Here is a 24,503-nt window from a genome sequence, read left to right as displayed (position 1 = left end):
GCGAGAGGAGAGAATGGGTACGGCCGTTCTCTTTCGGGTGATGAAAAGGTTTTAAAAGCGATTGTGGTGAGGCTTGTACACCTCTGTAAATATACTAAACACCACTGACTTGTATGCTTTAAATAGGTGAGCTACACGGCACGTGAACTACAGCTCACTAAAGCTCTTATAAAAAATTCACTGTGAACCCTTTGTGTGTGATGAATTTCTGAAGTAACTGGCATTCGCCTTGAATAACAGCTCATTAGTGACTAAGCAGGTCTCATTTAGAATTGCATCTCTTGGCAAATAATCTAATACTAAGCATTGGGGAGGCTCCCTGTATTTCTTTAGCTAATCACCATTATTAAAAATTCTCCTGGTATTAAGCATTTAACTAAAAAGGCAAGTTAGAAGCAGCCCTATTGTCTCTAAAAAGTCTAGGTTTCAAATCCACGTGGAGCCATCAGGGCTCATTCTGTATTGCCTACTGATCTGAATTAAATTTAATGCTGATCTATCACAACTCACATTTAGGCATAACGGTAATTAAAGAAGCCACATAAGCCCTGATGAGTTTGTACAGATATGAAGATAAACACAGCTAAGATGCTGCATGTAGGTGGTTTCTTTCTCATCTCCACCAGCCTGTAATATTCTCAGGCTGGACGTTAAAACAAACCACCTCTCCCTACCTGTTTCCTCCCTCCACGGAAGTCCATACGCTAACTGCACAGACACAGCTCAGAGCGGCCGGGGCAGCAACACAGAGGAGGTCTGAACACAAGCCCTTTCTGACTCCCCACCGCTTCCTCCTCAGATCTCAGGGGCTGCAGTTGGAGTGAGATTATTTTGGGCCTGCCCAGCAGTCCCTGCTCTGTCCCTGCAGACTCAGTGCCTCTGAAGCTACTGCTGAGCCGTCTACCACTCTAGGTCCTCTCCCAAAGCCACGTGAGCGTGTTAGGCAGAGCACACCTCTGAGGAAAATCTGTCCTGGGACGAGAAATCCAGTCACTTTATTGATCAAACAAACCTGTGTGGCATATTTCTTAGTTCTTCTGATACTGAGATCACCACCATAATCCTGAGAATAAATGTCCTACATCTACAGCCTGACGATAACCTTACAAAGCACTTTCTGGCCTTTTCACTCAGTTGCTGGCCAAAGGGCATTTACATCCATCAGAGACATTTGCTAAAAATACAACTGACTTATGAAATAAAGCTTTAAAAGCTTTCAAGACTATCATATTGATATTCAACCATACATATATATCTTTTCAACAGATATTTTGAGCTTGCAACATGAGCCAGGGTCCTGATTAGAAACCTGATCAGAAGCAAAGAATCAAAGTCTCTGCTTTTAGAAACCTTACAGTCTAGGAGGAGGAGACACAACACAATTAATAAATTAAACCAAACTCACAGGCAAGATCATCAGGTCCTGGAAAGGAAGTAAGATGCAGTGCTATGACAACATGCGGCTTCGCGCTTACTTTAGATGGTGAGGCAAAGCCTCTTTGGAAAGGTGACATGAGATCCGAATGACAAGAATGAGACCGCCATGCAAAGTTCTGAGCAAAGCGCTCCAGGCCGAGGGAAGAGCACGTGCAGAGACACCTCGGAGGACACGAGCGTCGGGTCAGAGAGACGTGGAAAAGCCAGCACTGCTGACGGAGAGTCCATGGAGAAGCAGAGACTCTGGGGCTCAGGTAGGGGTTTCGTGAGGTAGGTTACTAGTTTGAATTCTACTCCAAGGGAAATGGAAAGCCACGGCAATTGAATTAGAGGAGAAAGACAATCCACCAAGGGCAGAACGTGCTTCCTTAGAGACCCCCGCCCAGTGCTAGGCACAAAACACACATTCAGGAATGAACACCTTGTTAGCTTAATGGAGAAATGAGCTGGCTGCCCACACTGGGCCTGGACATCTCTTCTGGACTGGCTTACTTATCTCTTCTTGACTGGCTTTACTCTTTACAACTTTCCACACTCTTCCAGATCTCCAGCCACCCCTCAATCCCCCCTCTTCCCTGCAGCTCACAGCAGAGTGCCTGTGGCATAGGCTGGGTGACACCAGATCCCACACGACATTTCTTCCCAACTCCTGCAATTTTGCTGTTACTTTACTAGCTTCCTTCTAACTCTTAGCTTTGAAGGAAAAGCTTGTCAATGACAAATGGTACATGTGATAAAGACATAATAAGTGAATTTCTGTGATCCACTAGAAAGAAGGGCTCAATCTTACCTGTGAATTTGAAGGTTGGTATTGTCGAGCGTGACCAGCCCATTGGTGGCCGTCCTCCGGTAGCCTGCCGGGGGCCTTTCCAGCATATCAATAGGATACCAGTATCGGACTAGCACGCCTTCACTTCGGAGGTACGTTTCTACCTGCACTAATTCATTCACCTACAACAGTTAAAGGAAAGGTCTATTTGACTTTTTGGGCACTGACTTTTCCCCTTCAAGTTTTAAAATACATATGTATGTATATATAATAATGTTAGTTTCATGTCACTGAGTCTTTAAAAGGTCAAAGACAACTGGTTAGTATTGATAGTGTGTTTAGTTTTTTCATGCTGGTTTTCAAATTTTAACCGTTATGTAATCATGAATTAGAAATTTAAAGACAGGGGGACCTGGGTGGCTCAGTCGGTTAAGCATCCGACTCTAGTTTTGGCTCAGGCCCTGATCTCAGGGTTGTGGGAATGAGCCCTGTGTTGGGCTCCGCGATGGGCGTGAAGCCTGCTTAAGATTCTCCCTCTCCCTCTGGCCCTCCCCGCAACTCTAATTAAAAAAAAAAAAAATTGAACAACAGTGCTATATTTCAGTAATAATTCAGTGCATTTTGTTTTATGTTCATTGTTTTTATGTTGATAATTTTGTAAAAGCATGGGGCGCCTGGGTGGTTTGGTCAGTTTGGGCGTCCAACTCTTGGTTTTGGCTCGGGTCATGATCTCAAGGTCAAGGGATTGAGCTCCACGTCGGGCTCTGTGCTTAGTGGGGAGACTATCTCTCTCTCTCTCTCTCTCCCCCTTTGCTCCCACCCCACCCCCCGCTCATGCTCTCTCAAATAAATAAATCTTTAAAAAAATAATAATTTTGGAAAAGCAGGAAATCTAATAGCTCCATTTTATTGCAGGAAAATAAAAAGTAAACTCATGCATATACGCTTTGGATTCAAATACAAACGTAATTTTTGTTTAGGGATTATCACTAAAACATAAAAGAATCAAACTACTTAATAACAGAATTATTATTATTATTTTTAAAGATTTTATTTATTTGCCAGAGAGAGAGAGCACAAGCAGGGGGAGAGCAGCAAGCAGAGGGAGAAGCAGGCTCCCCGCTGAGGAAGGAGCCTGATGTGGGCTCGATCCCAGGACCCCGGAACCATGACCTGAGCCGAAGGCAGACGCTTAATCGATTGAGCCCCCCAGGCGTCCCAATAGTAACAGAATTATTTTAACAACATTTCTGTTTTTCTAATTTATACTTGCACACATTTCCACTGCTGAAAAACACTGTCAGTTATATACTTTCTGATAACCAGGTCAGAAGTTTGTATCAGAAGGCAACGGGAGATTGATAGTATTACTAATCGAATTTTCTACTTGGACGTTCACCTTAGTAAACCATCAGTCAATAGCCTCTCTTAAAAATTTAATGATTCAGGGAGTGCCTGGGTGGCTCAGTTGGTTGAATGTCCAACTCTTAGTTTCAGCTCAGGTCATGATCTCAGGGTCATTAGATCGAGCTCCATGTCAGGCTCCGTGCTCAGCAAGTGGTTTCCTTGAGATTCTCTCCCTCCTCCCTCTGCCTCTCCCCGCTGCTCTTATGTGTGCACTCTCTTTCTCAAATAAATAAATCTTAAAAAAATTTAATGATTCATAATTAAGTTTGGGTGACACGGAGTCAGTAAAAATATAAAGCTTTCCATTTCAAAGCATTAATGGTACCTAACATTACCGGTTTCTGTATCTCTATCTAGGTAGATTCTAGCTTATCTACTTGGCCATAGATCCTTTCTCATCAGAGACTCTTAGGCTTGAACTAGATATTAGTTCATCAGTTTTTCTTGCACGGGAAACTTCTCAAACACCAGCACATGCGTGCGACCAAAGAAAGCTTTGGCTTTGCCCGCATGTGTCTTTTGTTCCTTCTTCCCCGCCCACACCCCCCACCCCTGCTGAGAACCCCATAGATTTAATACACTTGTGTTACATACTGGAAAACAGGCTGAGAGAACCAGCAAGATGATGTGATCAAAATCATAAAACTATTTCTTCGACTTGTGTCTGTAACAGTCATGACAAAGACAAATCATCCATTTACCAAGGACCACGGGAGAATGTTCCCGGGACTTGGGTAGGAAGAATATAGGGATGGTCTGAACATGGCTGACAAAATGCTGGCAGGGGCATCGCGGTCTGAAGGGCTGACAGCCCTGAGGATTAAGAGCTTATCACCATCTATCATCAGCCCTGATCTGGGCCCACGAAAAAACCTCAGGCAAGCCATCTGGTGTGAGCACTTAGCTCACTTTCTCCAACCCTAGTCTGAAGAGTAATCCATCTGCATGATTGCACATTTTTTAAAAAATATTAATTTTTTTAATTTGAGAGAGAGCAAGCATGAGCATGGGGGTGGAGTGGGGAGGGGAAGGGACAGAGGGAGAAGCAGACTTCACACTGAGCAGGGAGCCCAACATGGGGCTCGATCCCATGACCCTGAGATCGTGAGCTGAAGGCAGACACTTAACCAACTGAGCCACCCAGGCACCCTGGATGATCACTTTTTAAGACACATGGAGTCTGGGCATGAAAGTCCCCATGTATATAAAAGGCTGTTTACTCACTGAATCAACATCTAAGACAACTCCATGAAGCCCAAAGGTTTTCAGCATCCCCCGGATGGCGAATTTTGGCAGGGCAGTCCCCACAGTACTGCTGGCCACATTGTTGCTGTCTGGAGAGCGGGTTACTACTGTGAGACCTGAGGAGGGCAAAGGGAGAAGTTTTTTCAGAAGCAAGTACCATTATCATCTGGGGATCCTATATTTTTAGGGCCTAAAATAGCTCTACAGCATCTAACAATACCTCAGTTTAGTTGTAACCAAAAAGGTACAAAGCTCAGTCTTGAAGATCATACAAAATGTTCTAAGAACTCTCATAATAAAAAAACAAATAAGCCACCTAAAAAATTGACAAAGGATTTGAATAAACATTTCTCCAAAGAAAAATGAAGATACACATGAAAAGACGTTCCCTGTCATCAGTCATTAGGTAGACAAGCCCAAGCCACAACGAGACCCCGCTTCACACCCACTAGGATGGCTATAATCTAACCAACCAGACAGTAGTTAAGTGTTGGCAGGGATGTGGAGAAATGGGAAGCGATATACATTTCTGGTGGGAATGTAAAATGCTGCAATCACTTTGGAAAATCATCTGGCAGTTCCTCAAAAAGTTCAACTTATCACAGGACCCAGCAATCCCACTCCTACATATCTACCCAAGAGAAAGGGAAACACACATCTACACAAAAAACCTGAACACAAACGTTCACAGCAGCATTACTCATAACAGCCTAAAGTGAAAAACAACCCAAGTGTCCATCATTTGGTGAATGGATTAAAAAATGGGGTATTATCCATACAATGGAATATTATTTTGCCATAAAAAGGAACCAAGTACTAACACATGCTACAACATGGATGGACCTTGGAAGACTGTGCCATATGAAAGAGGCCAGACTCAAAGACCCCAGGTTGTAGGATTCCATTTATAGGAAATGTCCAGAAGAGGAAGTCTATAGGAACAAAAAAGTAAATTAATGGGGCTCAAGGAAAGGAGAAATGGGGAATGGTGGGGATACAGGAGTTCTTTTTGGAGGATGAAAATGTTCTGGAATTAGAGGAAATGGTTTGGTGGTTGTACAACTTTGTGAATCTACTAAAAACTGAACTGTATCCTTTAAAAGGGTGGATTTTATGATATGCAAATTATATCTAAAAAAGAAAAAAATATATATATTTTTAAAGATTTTATTTATTTATTTGACAGAGAGAGGGAGAGCACAAGCAGGGGGAGCAGCAGGCTGAGGGAGAGGGAGAAGCAGGCTCCCCGCTGAGCAGGGAGCCCACTGCAGGGCTCGATCCCAGGACCCCGGGATCATGACCTAAGCCGAAGGCAGATGCTTAACCAACTGAGCCACCCAGGCGCCCCAAAAATATATATATTTCTGCCTCTGTCCCTGATGTTCTCGTATTTTTATGAAGGTCTGATAATGAGTGGTTTCCATTTTTCTTTTTTGTGCTTTTCTGTATTTTCATTTCCTTAAAAAATGCAATAGATCTTTAATCAAAAGAATAAACACGTTCTATTAAAATTTTAAAAAGCAGAGTGCAACCTGCAACCATACATTCATGGTTCTAGCTCAGCAGCCCCGACCTAAGCTGGGAGGCCTCTCTGGAACCCTCCACCCATGCCCCACTTCTCCCTCTGCACAAGTGCGCAGTCTCACTCTGCGTGTGCCAGTGAGCTTGGGAGGCCACTGGAGGCCAGACGAGCAGGAGGCTTTAGGGCATCACAGAAGAGAGGCTGCGAGAGGTCCTGTCACTCCGCGAAAGGAGTCACCTCAGGAAAGCTCACAGATCCTCTGCTCACACTCAAGTGAACACCAAACCTCTCATTCCACAGCAAGCTTCACAGATGAAGTAAGAGGGAAAACAGAACCTTTTCGAACTTTATCGATTGTGAACTTGTTTGCTTCGTCTTTAATGTCTTCAATGGTGGGAAGATACAGGTCTCTTGGGATGCCGCCGTTCTCCTCGTAGAGGAATTCAACCGTCTGTCGGGCAATGTCCACCATGCCTAAAAAAAAATAACTGCACTGGTAACTCTCCGAAGAGTACACGGTCTTCAGATCTGACTCACACGGAGAATGAAGGTAAGAGAATCTTTCAAACACTGCCCATGGGAGTACATAGCCTTTTGGGGAAGGTAATTACGGGGATCTAGCAAGTTTAAAACACTCAATACCCTACTTGTAGGAACCTCTCAAATTTCTCCCACAGAAACACAAGCACACATGTGTGAAGATCCAAGAGCGCTCCCTGCAGCACCGCTGGGAGATCCCAAAATGGAAATAAGGAAAGTACTCATCAATAGTGGTTAAAAATCATGGGGCGCTATTATGCAGTTATTTCAGTTGAGTCAAAAGAACCAAGTAGAGGACAATCGGAGGGTAAGAAGTGAGGAAAAGCTTGCTTCTTACTTTGTACATTTTTGCACTACGTGATTTTTACAGCAAACGCATGTTGCTTAAGAGAGACAGAGCTCCACCAACTTCTACCCAGCACTGGAATTGGCTGTGTTCTTCCTTCCCAGAGGGAGAACACACCATTAAGTTCACTAGCAACAACCACTATTAATTAATGAACGCAGTCAACAAAGGCCCCCGAAGGGACGGCTCCGTGGGGCGCGCAGGGTGGCGGGGTGCAACGTCTCCACCTGCCGGCGCTGCCGAAGCTCTCACACGTGGGGGTGCAGAGGTGCACAGGCCAATCGCCCGCACACTCACCTCCCACTCTTATTTGCTGGCCTTGCTGGAGGGAAAAGGCACAGCAATTTTCGGAGCGCACTTGAGGAGGAGGAGACTGCAATTAGAGAAGGATGCCTAGAGAAAGAACTGTCAGAACAGACCAGGAATGTGGCCCTGATATTGGAAGATTATGAAAAAATAATCTTTGCAACATTTTCCAAAGGAATGGGGGAGAGGAGAACAAATCCTCCGCTGTCTACGCAGCAGGAATCCGGGAACACGGGGAGGATGCCCAGTTCAACCATGCTCAGCACAGGGGTGGGTTCAGTAACCTTCCTGGGGGACTGGGCAGCAGGAGGCTGGTCCACCTCACAGGGATGGCCCTTTGGGGACCACGAGCCATCCCCCAGCCTCCTTTTCCCCTCTGCCACTGCTACACTGAAGGAGATTATATTCAAAAGGTAAATGCTTTAGGCTTAAATTAATATGGTTCATACGACTGGTCACAGCACACGGACGGATCCCGAGAGAATGCCTTGGCAAGAGGCCACATCAGCAGCCGGAGGCACTTCTGGCTGAGTCATCGATCTGGCTCTGGTCCAGGGCCACTTCTGGATGATCAGATTTTCTGCGTGCTGTCTATTCCTTCCCCTAACCAAACTGGGAGCAGAGGAGGAGGCACCCTTGGCCACAGACGCTCAGGATGGCTCAGGCACCAAAGGGTAAAAGAAAAGAAATCCTAATTTAAGCAGAACCTATGTTAACACAGCAACCAATGATCATATACAAGGGCTTTTCATCTGCACACTGTAAATTCTTCCCCCCTTTCTTACTCTCTCCAAAGCGATAAGAGGCACCAGCCCCCCTGAAAACAGCACTTAATGTTTCACAGTGGAAGCCAGCTGTCACCAAGTCAGCTCCCGATCTCCACTTAAACAGCAGGCTGTCAGAGAAGCCCCGCGAGACTGGCCCGGCCTAGCTACACACGCACTGGCCTCCCGATCTACCGCGCAGCCCCGACCACGTCCCCTGCCGTGGCCCACTGGATGTTTCCCTGGCTGGGGGCCCGACGCCTGGGCGGCGCTGGCTGCCTGCAGGGACGGGTTAGTGGATGAATGGATGGCTCAACAGGTGCCACCAGATCGAAGGCCTCCCAACCCCGAAACCAATGCTGCATGGGCGCAAGGCGGGCAGCAGTGCTTCTGGCATTACGCTAAGTGAGAGTCGTTCGAACCCCAGAGAAGGTCTGCTCTGCCCTTCGACAAAGCACACAAGGGCATTTCCTCTCAGATACTGAAAACAGATGGGGAAGAGCAAATTCTCTTTATCTCTGGGATCTACTACATTGAATTATGTGGCTCCTTCGCTTACCACCTCCCAGTGGCTTCCCGTCTCGCAGAGAATAAAATCCAAAGTCCTCACGCACCCAGTGCTTGTCCCTGCCCCTAGCCTCGTGTCCTGCTGCCCCTCCCTCGAGCTCTCATCTTCAGCTACACCTGCTTGGCCTTTTGGCTGGTCGCCCAACCACCTGAGTGCACTCCCACCAAGGGCCTTCCTAATGTTGCTCCCTCTGCCCCAAACTCGAGTAGAGAAGAATTACTAATTGTCTGCCCCAGAATTGGGTCGGCAGCCGAACCCAGGCTCTGATAAAAGCAGGAAGCAATCCCACTACGTCACAGGAGGAGGCTACACCACAGGTTAAGTTTAAACAAGATCATTCCGCTGTTGTAGGCTTTAGCTTCGGGGATAGAAAGCTTGAAAGAAAATAAGTAAAAATCAAACCATAGATTTACACATACTCATTCAGTCCTGGTGCCAACATCGGAGAAAAGTAATCACTGGAGATCTGGGACTCAGCATATTAATTGGCCAAAAACCAACAACTGGTGGGGGCTTTTCTTTTTATTTCGTCCTACTCTCAGAACAAGCCTCAAAGAGGAGCAAGGCTGCTGATACAGGACAAAAATGAAACTTCCTACACCATCCCTGAGGCCACCATGTTTGGGGGGGGAAAAGCAGGTGTTTCACAAGATGAGGAAAATCCTCAAAACTGAAATTAGCTACCTGCACTCAAGAATCACTAACAGTCCACTATCTGGGGTCAAACTTTGCATTATTCTTTGCTAGAGAACCTGCGCTCATGGAAGAAAAATCCTACCCTCATTGTTACCACGGTGACATCTAGAACTATATTAACTGAACACTTACTCTGTGCTGGGCACTATTCCTAGGAGCTTTACCTGTATTAAAGCACTTACAAGGTGGTCACCATCACTGATTCCATTTTAAAGGGGAGGAAAGCCCAGAAAGGTTAAGTAACTGTCCCAAGGTCAGACAGACAAATAGCACAGCTGTGACTTGAGAGCCCAAATTATTTAACCCCCAGGCCATCCAGCTTCCCAACTGAACCATTTCAGCAGCCCATCAACCCAAACATGGAGTTAAGTTGATAAGCAAAGAAAAGGCTAACAGTGGAAGCCGAAGAGCACAGAGCTCAGGAAAGGACAGGCAGAGGACACGGTTAGGTCTGTCCGGATGTTAGATGAGCCCCTCTTTCCTGATTTACATCTGAGTTCATCTAAGCACAGCTCAAGTCATGAAGTAGCTCCCGAGGACAGCGTAAAGCACCAGACCTAGTTGTAAAGCACCCTTGATCTGGTCCAGGCCCGACTTTCGCTCTGCCTCATTGCGGAAACGTCTTCGGATAGTAGGAAACACCTTGGTCTCCCAGGCTTTCACCAGCAGGGCGTAGTGGTCCTCCTGGAAGGAGAAGGCAAAGGCATGAACAGAGAAGGAGCGCCTCATGCGGGCATCAGCCCTTCCCTGACCTACAGCTCTCACCCACTCCAAGGCCAGTAGCAGAATCACATCCTCAGATGCCAGGGCAGGCACCAGCCAGACTGTGGCAAGCCCTTCCTTTCCCTCTGAAGCCAAGTAAGCACTCCACATGGTCCCTGACTTACTGCTGAATCACTAGCAGGGTACTCCATTTCTCCCACACCCAGATTGGTACTGGGCCAAAGAGCCCAGCACGTATTGCCACTGACATGTGGTTTCAAAGATGAATGTTCCAGAGCTACTATTCAAATACAGTGACATAACTCTAAGTGTCACCATTCCGGCCTTGCACCCTCAAAGCAAAATCATTCCTGGTGGCTTGTCCTGGTCACCAGGGAGCCGCGCGAGTGCTGTGGGCCTTGTACCTGGGGGATGTCGTCATCATCCTCATCATCACTTTCGTCGTCTGCGATAGGAGGTGGGTGGGGGTCTGGGCCCGAGGTGATGAAATTCTCATAGCTGAGTTCTACTTTATAATGACAGGAGGTGTCACTGTCATATTCTGTAACAGAGCACAGTGACAGTGAATTCTAAGCAAGAGCAGGCCAGAAAAATCACGAACTTCTCCCCCTTAGACAAACCAGAATCTCTTCTTTCATGTGAAAGACTCCTAGCACTTGGAGGGATTTTTTCTCATTATCCTGAATCCTAAAATCGTTTTTATGGATAGAATTCATTCAATTCAGAGAAGAATTTGGAAAGTTCTTCATCAGAAGAGAGAAGTAAGCAGAGTCTTAAAACAGTTTGCAAACCAGGCCAGTTACAGTCTGCACACACCTATAGATCAGAAAGCTTGGTTTTATTCGATTATGAAGTTTTTCAAATAACCAGGAAAGTTTTTTCAGTGCACACCAAATACCCACCACCTAGATTCCACAATTAGTGTTTTATTATTCTTTGATGACCTCAGTTGTTTGTTTTTTATGACCTCAGTTTTATAGCAAATAATTAACATTTTTAAAATAAAGGATTTCACATAAAATTGTGGGGTTTCTAACAGTCTTATAAAAAGTGGACAGTCTTTCAGGCTTGCATTTCCATGTGGCGACAATCTGCCGGCACTGAGTAATGGCAGGCTTCCTGGATGTGGGGAATGTACTTTCTAGTCAGTGAAAGTGCAGTGTCACCATCTCCTGCTCCCCATTTTCCTTCACCAGGCCCATGCCCCCATAACCAGTGGGCATGAGAGCATGCCCAGGTTGGATGGGCTTACGAACAGCAGCATGCGCATCCCCAGGAAGCATGGGGACCCGGGAGGCGGCGGCTTACGTTGCTGAGCAGTGGCCACAGCAGCGATGCGGCATGGCGGCCCATGAGTGCCCGGGTCTGATGCAATACTGGTGCCGGCGTCATTGTCGCTATCAGACGCCATGGCGAAGGGCAGGGCCTCAAAGTTAGCGCTGATCTCCTCTGCCAGATCGGTGCACAGGTCGGCGGCGTTGCGGTGGGCCTGCCCTTCAGCATAAGCGAATGGGCGGGAGCCGAAGTTAGCTCGAGTCTTGGTGTTCTGGGAAGGAAATCAAATAAGGGATTTGAAAGGGGTTAGGTTTGTTTATTTATTTAACACTACAAGGTGAATGTCACTCAACGTCAAACCATAAGAAGGGCCCCAGCTCTGCGAGAGCATGCGACATGAGGCAGAGGGGCCCGTGGAACTGAGTGCCCTGGCGCTGAGACGGAGATCTGCACAGGCCAGCCCCCCGCCCCTCCCCCCGCCCCCTCACCTCACTCGCCCAACCCTATGCTACTCAGCGACCTTTCCTGTTTCCAACACTGTTCCCTTCTGCCTGATGCCACCGCACAAGCTGCTCCCTTCACTGGGGACGTTTTTCTCCTCAGATTCTGCCAAGTTAAGACCAGTTAATAGTCCAGACCTGGCTCAAGCATTGCTTCTTCAAGGTAATGGGGACATGGTCAGATTTGCTTCCATGCAATTGTACTGTGATGGCTAATTTTACTGTCAGTTTGGCTGGCCACAGGATGCCAGACTAAACATTATTATGGGGTGTCTGGGAGGGGGCCTCTGGATGAGATCAGCATTTGAATGGTGGATTCAGTCGAGTAGATTGCCCTCCCCAGCGTGGCTGGGCAACACCCAAATTACTAAGGAGAATTTGTTTTCCTTCCCAGTAAGATAACGTGCCTTCTTCTGAATGTGAACCACAGGCCACATCCCACCAGAGACGTCTTCGAGATACGGGGACAGGCGCTGCCCGCAGTATGTGAAGTATACCCGTCCCTTGGCTGGCTGCCCCGGAGGAGGGGGGGTCCCCTCGGTTCTCTCCCAGCCAATTCCTGCCACGTCACCTACGGCAGAGAAGAGGAAGGAGACATCTTGATTTCCCTTTCACTCATTATTAAATAAACTTCCCAGCTGCAACCGGTGTGATGAGGCCACATATCATTGACTATCTTTATGCCACTAGTTACATCTGAAAAAGCTCTGAAGTTACGTACTGTACTTGAGTAAATATAAAGTAACACAACAGAAATAATTTTAAAAAGAGAAGTCAAGCTATTCAGAAGAAAATGCCGAGTTAGTTACCACAATTACACATTAAATTTAGCCTTTATTTTCCTGGCGGCCAAGACAAAGGGAAAACATTGGGTACTTTTTTTTTTTTTTTAAATAGATACAAGTTTTTCTCTTTTGACACATGGAAAATTATTTATGGCACAAAGGTAAAAAGGTAGTATTTTCTCAGTAAGTTTGTGGAAGATTTAGAAATGGTCTTAGTAATATAAAACCCAACCCATAATGTAAGCTAGAGGTACATTGTTAAATCACATTATGTCCCGCCTGCTACTTATATGTATTTAAGGCATTTTTTCGGGAAGCTAAGACAAGCCAAGCTGCTTTCCAATGAGGAAGAGAATAGGACAGAGCTCAGAGACCACCTCATCGGCGCTCACATGCTGGCTGCTTCAGGCCCAGTGCTCACATACGGAGCCATGTGATTAGTCTCTCACTGTGAACTCTTCAGGAAGTGCATGAAGTTCTACGATTCTGCTTTTGATTACAGAGTTTCCAATGCTTCAGATACCACTAGGATGGGCTTCCCAAGGGCTGGGGACTTACCACTGTTTACCGTGGCATCTCCAGGGCCCAGAAAAGTACCCGGCACACAGGAAATGGCCAGCAAGTATCTACTGAGGAGTAGACACTAGCAGTGTTGGTACAGAGGTTGAGATTCTGCTGTAAGAAGTGAGTTCTTGATTCCGACCCAGACACATAGCATGTGTGCTTGAGGTCCAGTACAGAACTTTCTCAAACAGCAAATGTGACCAAACAAATGAGAGCAACAAATAAAAACCCTGCCTATGGTTCCCATGTGCTCCCCAAACCCTCCTCTGTGCTGAAAACACTTAAGTACTCAGCTGAAATGTCCAAGTTCTGCTCCAGAAAATGAGAAGTAACTGCCAGGAAATTATCTCTAAATATCATAATTTGACCATAACTGAAAACACTACACTCCCCGAAATGTGCAGTTTAACAAGCAGCTCCCTGGGGCGCCTGGGTGGCTCAGTCAGTTAAGCATATGCCTTCGGCTCAGGTCATGATCGCAGGGTCCTGGGATCAAGCCGCACATCGGGCTCCCTGCTCAGCAGAGAATCTGTTTCTCCCTTTCTCTCTCCCTCTGCCTCTCCCCTGCTCATGCTCTCTCTCTCAAATAAATAAAAATAAAAATCTTTAAAAAAAAAAAACCAAAAACAAAAAAACAAGCAGCTCCCTAAGTTAAGTGATGGCAAAATTACCCCCAGCCAGCTGTGCCAGGTTGGATGGATGGATGGATGGAGTGACTTATTCTTCCCCATCTGAGCAGCCCAGACCATCTACCATGTAGGACAATTTCAGCTTCCTCAGAAATGATGCTAAGATGTACTGTCTGAAACTAAGTAGCCAACATGTCTGGGGGCTTCTAATGGCAAGAGGACAATGCCTACATTTTGCTCCTCTGCTGGAGCAGGTAGGACTGACCCCAATTCATCTATACAGAGCAAGACACTTATACGGAGGCTAAAAAGAAGAGGGAAAAGGGTGTTTATTGTCATTGTTTTAACTGAATTGACGGTCTATGTGACTGAAACTTCTGGGCAGATGTGCTGAAGCAGGACCAGACGTTTAGGCTCCTGAGAACAAAGTCTACAGCACGTTAGCTACTCCTAACGCATTTTGTGAGTGCCTCAGGGCTAGTGGTAGACTTTTTTTTTTTTTTTTAACCTATTTATCTGCTAGATCAATGAAAAGCTGACAAAAGACTAAACTTCAAAGAGAAGCAAAAATCTCAGGTTTTTCTAATGATGCAGGAACAAAAGTGAATGTGATTCCTACCTTACCAAATGGAGGGTCTCAGTGATAATGGCCTCACGAAAGGAATGGTTTGGTGTAAACTAGCAGACAGCAATGACAAGTACTTGGCTTTCACTCAAAGACAAACTGCCCATTTCTAGTTGCTAAGTTTCTTTACTTTTAACCTATTTAAACAAAATCTGGGAACAAAAGAAATACACAGGCTAAAAAAGAAGCTCCCGTCGCACTCACCAGGAGAGAGAGTCACATCCAAGCGCACGCTCTTCCACTGTAATAAACTGGAGCCATTGTAGTGCACGGCTCGGCCGTTGCTAGGAAAGAAAGCAAAGTCAAAGCCAAGGCTGCCTGGCCAACACAGAGGCAGTCACATAGTGAACAGGCCCAGGGGCTTCAGTAGCACCAGAGGACTTAGAAGGGAAACCTAAGAGCTATTCTCTTTGCCTAAACTTGAATATATTTCCAACTGGTATTTTATACATTTTTGGAGATTGAGATTATATTATTTTAGTATTAAAACACCCACAAACATCCACACCCACTACTTTTTTTTTTTTTTTTTTAGTGACAGCAATAGTAGCTACTTACTTATGGAAAAGACAAGTGCCCACTGGATTTGTCCAAGCCCCATCTCGTTTCTCTGCTTCTGTAGCAAAGCCAAAGGAAACGATTGGTCCAGTGTCGTCATCAGTATCTCCATAGGAAACAATTTCAATTTCCCAGTAAAAAGATGGGGCCTGAGGAAACATCAGAAATGGGCAGGCAATCAGAGGGCTCCACTTGGGCCCTTGGAACTTGCTTTTTCTCTCAAAGATGAAGGAAAGAGGCAAGAGGCCGTGTGATTTCTCACCTGAACGGGCAGTGGTGAGGTGGCATAGATAAATGTGCCCCGGGGCAGACCGCCCCCAGCGCTGGGGTCAGCCAGGAAGGTGACAGAAGTAAGATGCGATGAGAACATGCAGGCTCGGACAGGCGGGAACACTCGCGAGGGGCTCCAAGTGATCTCTTTGGGCTATGGGGAAAAGTGCCTCATTCAACACTTCAAACACAAATCCCTTTACGCTCTCAAAGAAGAAAAATTTTTATCTAGTGGTATTATAATATAGGTACATCTTTTATTTAAGAATATACCTTGTTTTTACAAAGGAAACTATATTTAAAAAAAGGCAGTCTAGGGGCGCCTGGGTGGCTCAGTTGGCTAAGCATCTGCCTTTGGCTCAGGTCATGGTCCCAGGGTCCTGGGCTCGAGCCCCGCATTGGGCTCCCTGCTCAGCGGAGAGCCTGCTTCTCCCTCTGCCTCTGCCCCTCCGCTCATGCTCTGTCTCTTGCTTTCTCTCAAACAGAGAAAATCTAAAAAAAAAAAAAAAAAAGGCAGTCTCTATGCCCAGTGTTGCTCTCTAGAACCAATCACTCTTTTAGCTCTTAGAACGGTTCATTCTGGGGATGCCTGGGTGGCTCAGTCTGCTGAGCATCTGCCTTCGGCTCAGAGCATGATCCTGGGGTCCTAGGATCGAGTCCCTCATCAGGCTCCTTTGCTAAGTAGGGAGCCTGCTTCTCCTTCTCCCTCTGCTGCTTCCCCTGCTTGTGCTCTCTCTGACAAATGAATAAATAAAATCTTTAGAAAAAAAAAGGGGGGGCGCCTGGGTGGTTCAGGTCATGATCCCAGGGTCCTGGGATCGAGCCCCACGTCGGGCTCCCTGCTCCACGGGAGGCCTGCTTCTCCCTCTCCCACTCCCCCTGCTTGTGTTCCCTCTCTCGCTGTGTCTCTCTGTCAAATAAATAAATAAAATCTTAAAAAAAAAAAAAACGGTTCATTCTGATATTTACCTCTATTCCTCTATGCTTATAATGCCGTTTTTAATATCCCTTTAGGACATCACTTAACTTCTATGAGGACAAATGAGGCTTTAATTCCTACAGCTCTCCTCCTCACACACATGTAGCACAGGCCCTCACACCCTCATCCTGGCTGTGTAATTACAGACCAAGTTTCAGACCCAGTTCAGTGGTCAGAATTTAAATTCCTGTGACGTACTATTCAGCTCAAAGCTAAGAAGGAGTAATATTACACTTTTTTAAAATTAATTGCTTCATTTTTTCACCTTCATAATTTTTAATAAATCTAATCATAAAGTTCATGCTTCTCTGTCAATAAAAGCATATTTTTTTTAACCCATCAATTTCATTTTTATCCAAAGGACTAAAAGACGCATGTGATGATTAGTTCCAAGGATGTGCATCAGATCACTGCTATGGTACAAACTGGAGATGGTGCAGACGGGCAACAAGAAAAGCCTGAGTGGGGAAACTGAGGCACAAGTGTACGCTGGACTAGTAAGTTTCTACTGATTGACATGGAAAGGCATTCATCATCTATGGAGGAAAAAAGGTATTTGCAAACAGTATGAACAGCAGAGTTCCGTTGTCATGGAAAAAGTATAGGGATCCATCACGCTGTTATGCTGACAACGCAAAACGGAGATGTTGAGATTTCAGGTGACATTTTCTTTTATATATTTTTAATTTTTAATTTTGAAATAGTTTCAAACCTATAGAAAAACTGTAAGAAAATGGCAATTTTTGTACACTCTTACAATTCACCCGTTTGAAGTGTATAATTCCAACGGTTTTTAGTATATGCAGCATTGTGCAACCATCACCACCATCAAATTTTAGAGTGTTTTTGTCCCCCTTAAGCCTCTCTCTGTTAGCAGTCACTCCTCACTCCCCGCACCCCTGCAGCCTCTGGTAACCACCCATCTGCTTTCTGTCTCTAGATCTGCCTGTTCTGGATACTTCATACAGATGACACCCCATAATACATGGTCTTTTGTGACTGGCTTCTTTCACTTAGCGTATTTTCAGGGTTTATCCGTATTGTGGCATGGATCACTACTTCATCACTTTTTTTTTCTACTTCATTTTTTAAGGCTGAATAACATTCCATTTTATGGGGATATGCATTCATTTTATGCATCCATTCATCAGGTGATAAACATTTAGGTTGTTTCCACTTCTTGGCCATTACAAATAAGCTGCTAAGAACATTCACAGAGGTACCAATTCTGAACACTTTGCCACTTTTTTCTTTTTTTTTTTTAAGATTTTATGTATGTATTTGACAGAGAGAGACACAGCGAGAGAGGGAACACAAGCAGGGGGAGTGGGAGAGGGAGAAGCAGGCTTCCCGCGGAGCAGGGAGCCCGACGCGGGGCTCGATCCCAGAACCCTGGGATCATGACCTGAGCCGAAGGCAGACGCTTAACGACTGAGCCACCCAAAAGTGGCGCCCCAACCACTTTTCCTTTTAATCACCTCTCAGTCTCTATGTATACTCTTATCATTATAAGACGGACTATAGATGTAAAATTTTCAAAGTTTTTTTCGGTTATTGATAACATAAGAAATTATTCACAAATTAGTGAGTGTGCTCCTCCGCTGTGATCTTTCATTATTCAGACTGTCAAATCAATGGGCTCCGACATTCAGAGACGAGAGCCCGTCAGCACAGAGCGTGCACCTCCAAACGGCTCTGCAAATGCTCCCTCTAGAGGTCCCTCAGGTGCCACCCGGCGTTCTTTAACGCAGTGCCAGTGCGCCGCGGACGGGCTCACCTGTCTCCGGTCGGCCTGCAGCGGCGGCGGCGGCGGCCGAGCACAGTCCCGGTAGAGCATCCGCAGCCGCTCACACTGCCCCTCCACAACCGCCAGCCGCTCTCCTGGAGGGAACACGTCGGACACGAGAATGTTAGTCCCACACCCCCGAGAGCGCTCCAACTCTTCTGGAGTAGGGTCAAAGCAATAAAATGTGTTTCAGAGATTATTCAAATTCTTACAAAAAAGCAAATAGCCTGAGATATCTTTGTCTACTACACATAGCAGCATAGCAACGTGGTCAAGTGCATGAGCTCTGAAGTTGGGCTTCCCGGATCCAGAATCTGGCTTCCCTACTCGATATTTACCATCTCACTTCCAAGATGGGAGTAACAAGAGCACCTGTGCCCCACAAGGTCGTGAAGAGGAGATGAAGTGACAAAAGTGGGACTTTTAGCTAAGTCCCTGGCACAGGGCAAACAATAAATGGAAGCTATTATTCTCACCATTGAAATTGATTTTTTAAAAAAGATTTTATTTATTTGACAGAGTGATAGAGTGCACAAGTAGGCAGAGAGGCAGGCAGAGGGAGAAGCAGGCTCTCCGTTGAGCAGGGAGCCCGACGTGGGGCTCGATCCCAGGACCCTGGAATCATGACCTGAGCTGAAGGCAGCCACTTAACTGACTGAGCCACCCAGGCACACCTTGAAATTGTTTTTTTTTTTTAATTTTTTTTTTTTTAAGATTTTATTTATTTGAGAGAGAGAATGAGATAGAGCATGAGACGGGGGAGGGTCAGAGGGAGAAGCAGACTCCATGCCGAGCAGGGAGCCCGATGCGGGACTCGATCCCGGGACTCCAGGATCATGACCTGAGCCGAAGGCAGTCACCCAACCAACTGAGCCACCCAGGCGCCCGAAATTTTTTTCTTTTTTTTTTTAAGGTTTTATTTATTTATTTGACAGAGAGAGACACAGAGAGAGAGGGAACACAAGCAGGGCGGGTGGGAGAAGGAGAAGCAGGCTTCCCGCGGAGCAGGGAGCCCGATGCGGGGCTTGATCCCAAGACCCTGGGATCATGACCTGAGCCGAAGGCAGATGCTTAACGACTGAGCCACCCAGGCGCCCCCTGAAATTGTTTTTTAAAACATCTACTATCTACTTAACAACTCCTACAAGCAAGGCACAGTGCAAGATGCTGGAGAATACAAAGATATATGAGCTGAAGCTCCCATCCTGGGAGGACAGATGAGATGTGTACGTGCATTTACACGTCCAAGAACGAACGTGGTACAAGGCTGCGGTATGCGATATGATCTAAGCACAAACGCTGGCACAGAGGAGGGAGTGAGGACTTCACTCTAGGACCCAGAAAGGCTTCAGAAAGACAGACTTGAGTTAGATCTTAGAAAAGACGGGGTTTCAATAAGCAGAGAATGAAGGGAATTCCAGGTGGTTTGGCAATATGAGAAATGGTCTAGGAGTCAAAAGTCAGAGGTCTTAGGAGTGCCTCAATCAACACACAAAAATCAACTCAAAATGGATCAAAGACCTGAAAAAAACCATACAGCTAAAACTATAAAACTCCTAGAAGAAAATAATGGTGTAAATTTTCATGACTTTGAATTAGGCCTTGGTCTCTTAGATATGACACCAAAAGTATAAGCAACAAAAGAAAAAAGAGAAACTGGACTTCACCAAAATGAAAAACATTTGTGTTTCAAAGGATACTACTGAGGAAGTGAAAACACAACCCACACAATGGGAGAAAAGATTTATGTGCTACCTGATCAGGGACTAGTACAGCTAAAATTATAAAGAACTCTTATAATTGGGGTGTCTAAGTGGCTCAGTCAGTTAAGCGTCTGACTCTTGGTTTTGGCTCAGGTCATGATTTCAGGGTCATGGGGTTGGGCCCCATGTTGGGCTCCACACTGAGCACGGAGTCTGCTTGAGATTCTCTCTCTCTCCCTCTCCCTTTGCCCCTCCCCCTGCTCACAAGCGCACACTCTCTAAATAAATAAATAAATAAAATCCTAGGGGGAAAAAAAGAACTCCTATAATTTTTTAAAAGTTTTATTTATTTGAGAGCGAGCATGAGAAGGGGAAGGGTCAGAGGGAGAAGCAGACTCCCCACTGAGCAGGGAGACAGATGTGGGACTTGATCCTGGGACTCCGGGATCATGACCTGAGCCACCCAGGTGGCCCAACTCTTGTAATTTTTAAAAAATATTTATTTGAGAGAGAGAGCATGTGCACGCACAAGCGGGGGCAGGGGCAGAAGGAGAGGGAGAAACAGACTTCCTGCTGAGCTCAATTCCAGAACCCCGAGATCACAACCTGAGCTGAAGGCAGACGTTTAACTGACTGAGCCACAAAGGCACCCAGAACTCTTATAATTTAACAATAAAATGACCACCCAACTAAAATGGGCAAGGGATTCAAATAGACATTTCTCTGAAGAAGATAAATGGCCATTAAGTACATGAAAAGATGCTCAACATCATTAATCGTTAGGAAAACGCAAATCAAAACCACAAGGAGATACTACTTCACACCTACTAGGATGACTGTCATCAAAAAGACACCACCAGTCCTGGTGAGGACCCCCGTCCACTGCTGGTGGCAATATAAAATGGTGCCACTGCTGTGGAAAACAATTCCTCAAAAAAGCATGCAGTTTCTCAAAAGTTAAACAAGGATTACTATATGACCCGGCCATGCCACTCCTACATATGCCCATGAAAACATATGTCCACATAAGCACTTGTATATGCATATTTACAGCAGCATTATTGGTCACTGCCAAAAAGCACAAATAAGTATTCATAAATTCATCAACAAAATGCGGTCTATGCACACAATGGAACAGTACTCAGCCATGCTACAACACGGATGAACCTTGAAAACATTATGCTAAGTGGAAGCAGCCAGACAAAAAAAAGGACAACTACTGTAGGATTCCACTGATAGGAAATCCCCAGGATATGTAAATCCAGAGAGACAGAAAGTAGATTTGAGATTCCCAGGAGCTGGGGAGGGAAAATGGGGAGTTATTGTTTAACTAGTACTGGGGGGTTTCTATTTGCGATGACGAAAAAATTCTGGAACTATATAGTGGTGATGACTGCATAATTCTGTGAATATACTAAAACCCAAAGAAGTATACACTTTAAAATGGTGAATTTTATGGTATTTGAATTATACCTGAATTTAAAAAAAAAGGTCTTAGGAGAAATAAAATGTAGTCCAATAAAAGTAAAGCACAGAGCTTGTCTGGATAGTGAGAAATTTATTGATCTATACCACATCTAGAGACGCCTAGACACTTAATACAATCCAATGACATGGACTAGAAGGCAACAGGGAAGAGGAGGCCAAGATAAAACAGACTCAAAGTGAAGGCAGGAGCCAGGCCAGGCCATGAGGTATATGCCCCCTGTCCTTTCTTTACACCTGGGGTCGGGCCCAAGCCCAGTGGACAAATCAAAGAGGAAACTATTCAGTTACAGGATTCATGGAATCCAGTATATAAATGTAAACTAACTAGTCATAAAGAGCCTAGCTAGCTTGGAGAAACACTTTCCAATTATTATTTTTAAATTAAAATCTTATTCCAGAGGGGGAGACAAACCATGAGAGACGATGGACTCTGAAAAACAAACTGAAGGTTCTAGAAGGGCAGGGGGTGGGAGGATGGGTTAGCCTGGTGATGGGTATTAAAGAGGGCACGTACTAAATAGAGCACTGGGTGTTATGCGCAAACAATGAATCATGGAACACTACATCAAAAACTAATGATGTAATGTATGGGGATTAACATAACAATAAAAAATTATTTTTAAAAAACCAAACCTTATTCCGAGAGAACTTATACACGGAATACTGGATGATCCAGTGAGTAACGTGTGCAACAGTGTCCTTACAATCAAGCAGTAACCAGGGTCAGGAGAGATTTCTATGGGATTGGCTGGAATCATACTGAATTAGGGAATAGCAATTCTTAGGGGTTAGAATGGGGGCTACCTGGCAGAGGTGAAGCATATCTGCCGTGAGGTAGGCTTAACACAAGAGGAGATTTTACAGTACCTAGTGTGAGAGGAATACATTCCTATACTTCCAATGCAGGAAAGACAAAACTGACCGTCCTCTGGCCAGAGCACCAAGTAGTGGCTGGGACCGGCTATGAACTCACTCCAGTCTGTAACTGACAACCCCACAGTAGTAACTATGCTTAGGGAAGCGAGCATCTTGGGGACAGCACCACGCTCTTGACAACCACTCAAAGCAGGGCTTCAGGAAGCTAACTATGATGACAACGTGGAAAGACAAGGTGCACAAAGGAAAGGTTTGGAGAATAATGCAGATGTCTAAACACAAAAGAAAAAGCACCTGACATATGAAGCTGGTAGTAGAAATGGGCAGGAAAGGGATAAATTTCAGGAGCATTTCAAAGGAAGAATAGAACATGGCAAATGATTGGATGTGGAAGAATAGGGAGGAGATGTTTGTCATATTTAACTCAGTATCTGAGAGTCAAAAATAGTCTGAGTCCGACCTAAAACAAGGAAGTCAGAAAGGAGAGCTGACTTGAGAGGAAAGAACGACTTTAGTTTTAAGTGTGGGGTATTCATGAGGCTGGGGGTCCTAAGAGAAAGGGCTGAGAGGCCTGGCTAGCCAGGGAGGGACTACCCATAGAAGCAGCCATGGAAAGCACAGGGGAGGGCAGATAAGCAAAGAAAGTGGGTTGGCAAAGCTTAGAGCAGTTTCTCCAAGTGAGGTCTGGGCCCCTCCCAGCACAACAGCCCAGGCTCACCTTCAAGTGATGATTCTGACTTTTGGGTGGAGTTTGGAAAGCATTTTATTATTTTTTTAAGATTTTATTTATTTATTCATTTGACACAGAAAGAGAGAGCACAAGCAGGGGGAGCAGCGGAGGAGGGAGAGGGAGAAGCAGACTCCCCGCCAAGCAGGGAGCCCAATGAGGGACTCGATCCCAGGATCCTGAGATCAGGACCCGAGCCGAAGGCAGTCGCTTAACCGACTGAGCCACCCAGGCGTCCCTGGAAAGCATTTTTAACATGCTTCTGAGGGAGTCTTATGAACTTTCAAAGTTTGGGAAGAACCTCTGGCTCAGGGAATGTGTATATTTAGAAAGTAGGGAGTCGAAGAAACATTTGGACCAGAGAGGTTCTACTTCTGTAAGAACATCAAGTTGGGAATTTTTTTTTGGTTTTTATGTGCCTTTTCTTCAGTATTAAAATCTGTTTCCTATGCTACTTCAACCAAGGGATCCAGTGAATTTCGCAGAAATATTTCTTCATGGGAAAAAGCTCTTTGGTGTAGTGCTATCTTCTTAGACCAAATGGAATTAGGTATTCTTTTCCCTGGATTAGAGAAGCTATAAAATTGAGCTAGGAGTAAGTCAACGATATAATGGCCCAGTTTCTGCTTAATTCATCACAGAAGTAAAATAATGGGAAGAAATTCATTGAATTATTTTTTTTCATTTTAGAGACTCAAATGTATTTTTGTGTGTGAATTTCACATTTTCATACATGAAATAAAAAGCCTTAATACGTTCAAAAATAAAAATCAAAGAACTCTTTCTCTTCTACCCATCACCTTGAAACATTTATTAAACAGCATTTCTTCTAAGCACAGTCTAGGACTCTCTTGTGGGCTCTAAGAATCCACCGCTGTGTTACAAAGTAACCCAGATGCAGGGTTGGTTGGTTGTTGGCTGGCTGTTCTCAGTAAAGGACTGAGAAGCCAGCAAACTTTGATAAGTACTTTAAACTTCAACGCTCTTTCCGGTAACCTAATAAATGAGTTATTAAGGACTGTTAAACTTGACATAAGACACTATTTTAGGATATAAATTGATGTGTATAAGCTCATAGTCTTCTCTTTTGTGGCAATTAATAAACACTTCCCACACATTTCTATCCAACTCTTCGTGACCACAGAGTTCTTTTCCATTAGGGAAAATGGGTTAGGTGGGTTATTATTAAAACCATTTGAGGTCACTGCTCCAAATCACTACGATTCCTAGCTTGTACATTAAGTACAAAAGTTAATTTCACAGTTTTACGACTCCCTTATTCGATAAAACGTATAAAAGGCTATTCAGAGTCCTATAAAAGAGCGAGTGATCAGGGAGCCTTGGTGGCTCAGTCAGTTAAGTGTCTGCCTTCGGCTCAGGTCATGATCCCAGGGTCCTGGGATTGAGCCCCACAT

At 45.2% G+C, this 24,503-nt stretch overlaps 1 protein-coding gene across 7 annotated transcripts in view; it reads right to left on the bottom strand.

Annotated features, from left to right (window-relative positions):
• Positions 1-24,503, bottom strand: part of HECTD4 (HECT domain E3 ubiquitin protein ligase 4) — a 178,521-nt gene that overhangs the window by 29,563 nt on the left and 124,455 nt on the right. For all 7 annotated transcript variants that reach the window (XM_078060946.1, XM_078060947.1, XM_078060950.1 and 4 more), the window contains 11 exons: positions 18,286-18,389; positions 15,522-15,683; positions 15,260-15,408; positions 14,906-14,985; positions 12,506-12,669; positions 11,632-11,869; positions 10,728-10,864; positions 10,158-10,284; positions 6,717-6,854; positions 4,838-4,974; positions 2,228-2,388 (listed from right to left, as the gene is read on the bottom strand). In XM_078060946.1, coding sequence (XP_077917072.1) covers positions 2,228-2,388; positions 4,838-4,974; positions 6,717-6,854; positions 10,158-10,284; positions 10,728-10,864; positions 11,632-11,869; positions 12,506-12,669; positions 14,906-14,985; positions 15,260-15,408; positions 15,522-15,683; positions 18,286-18,389 — 1,597 coding nt within the window. The remainder of the gene's footprint in view (positions 1-2,227; positions 2,389-4,837; positions 4,975-6,716; positions 6,855-10,157; positions 10,285-10,727; positions 10,865-11,631; positions 11,870-12,505; positions 12,670-14,905; positions 14,986-15,259; positions 15,409-15,521; positions 15,684-18,285; positions 18,390-24,503) is intronic.

The sequence above is a fragment of the Halichoerus grypus genome, chromosome 13, assembly GCF_964656455.1.
Source record: "Halichoerus grypus chromosome 13, mHalGry1.hap1.1, whole genome shotgun sequence".
Taxonomy (NCBI): Eukaryota; Metazoa; Chordata; class Mammalia; order Carnivora; family Phocidae; genus Halichoerus; species Halichoerus grypus.
Note: the sequence above shows the minus strand (reverse complement) of the source record. Positions and strands in the feature narration are given on the sequence as shown.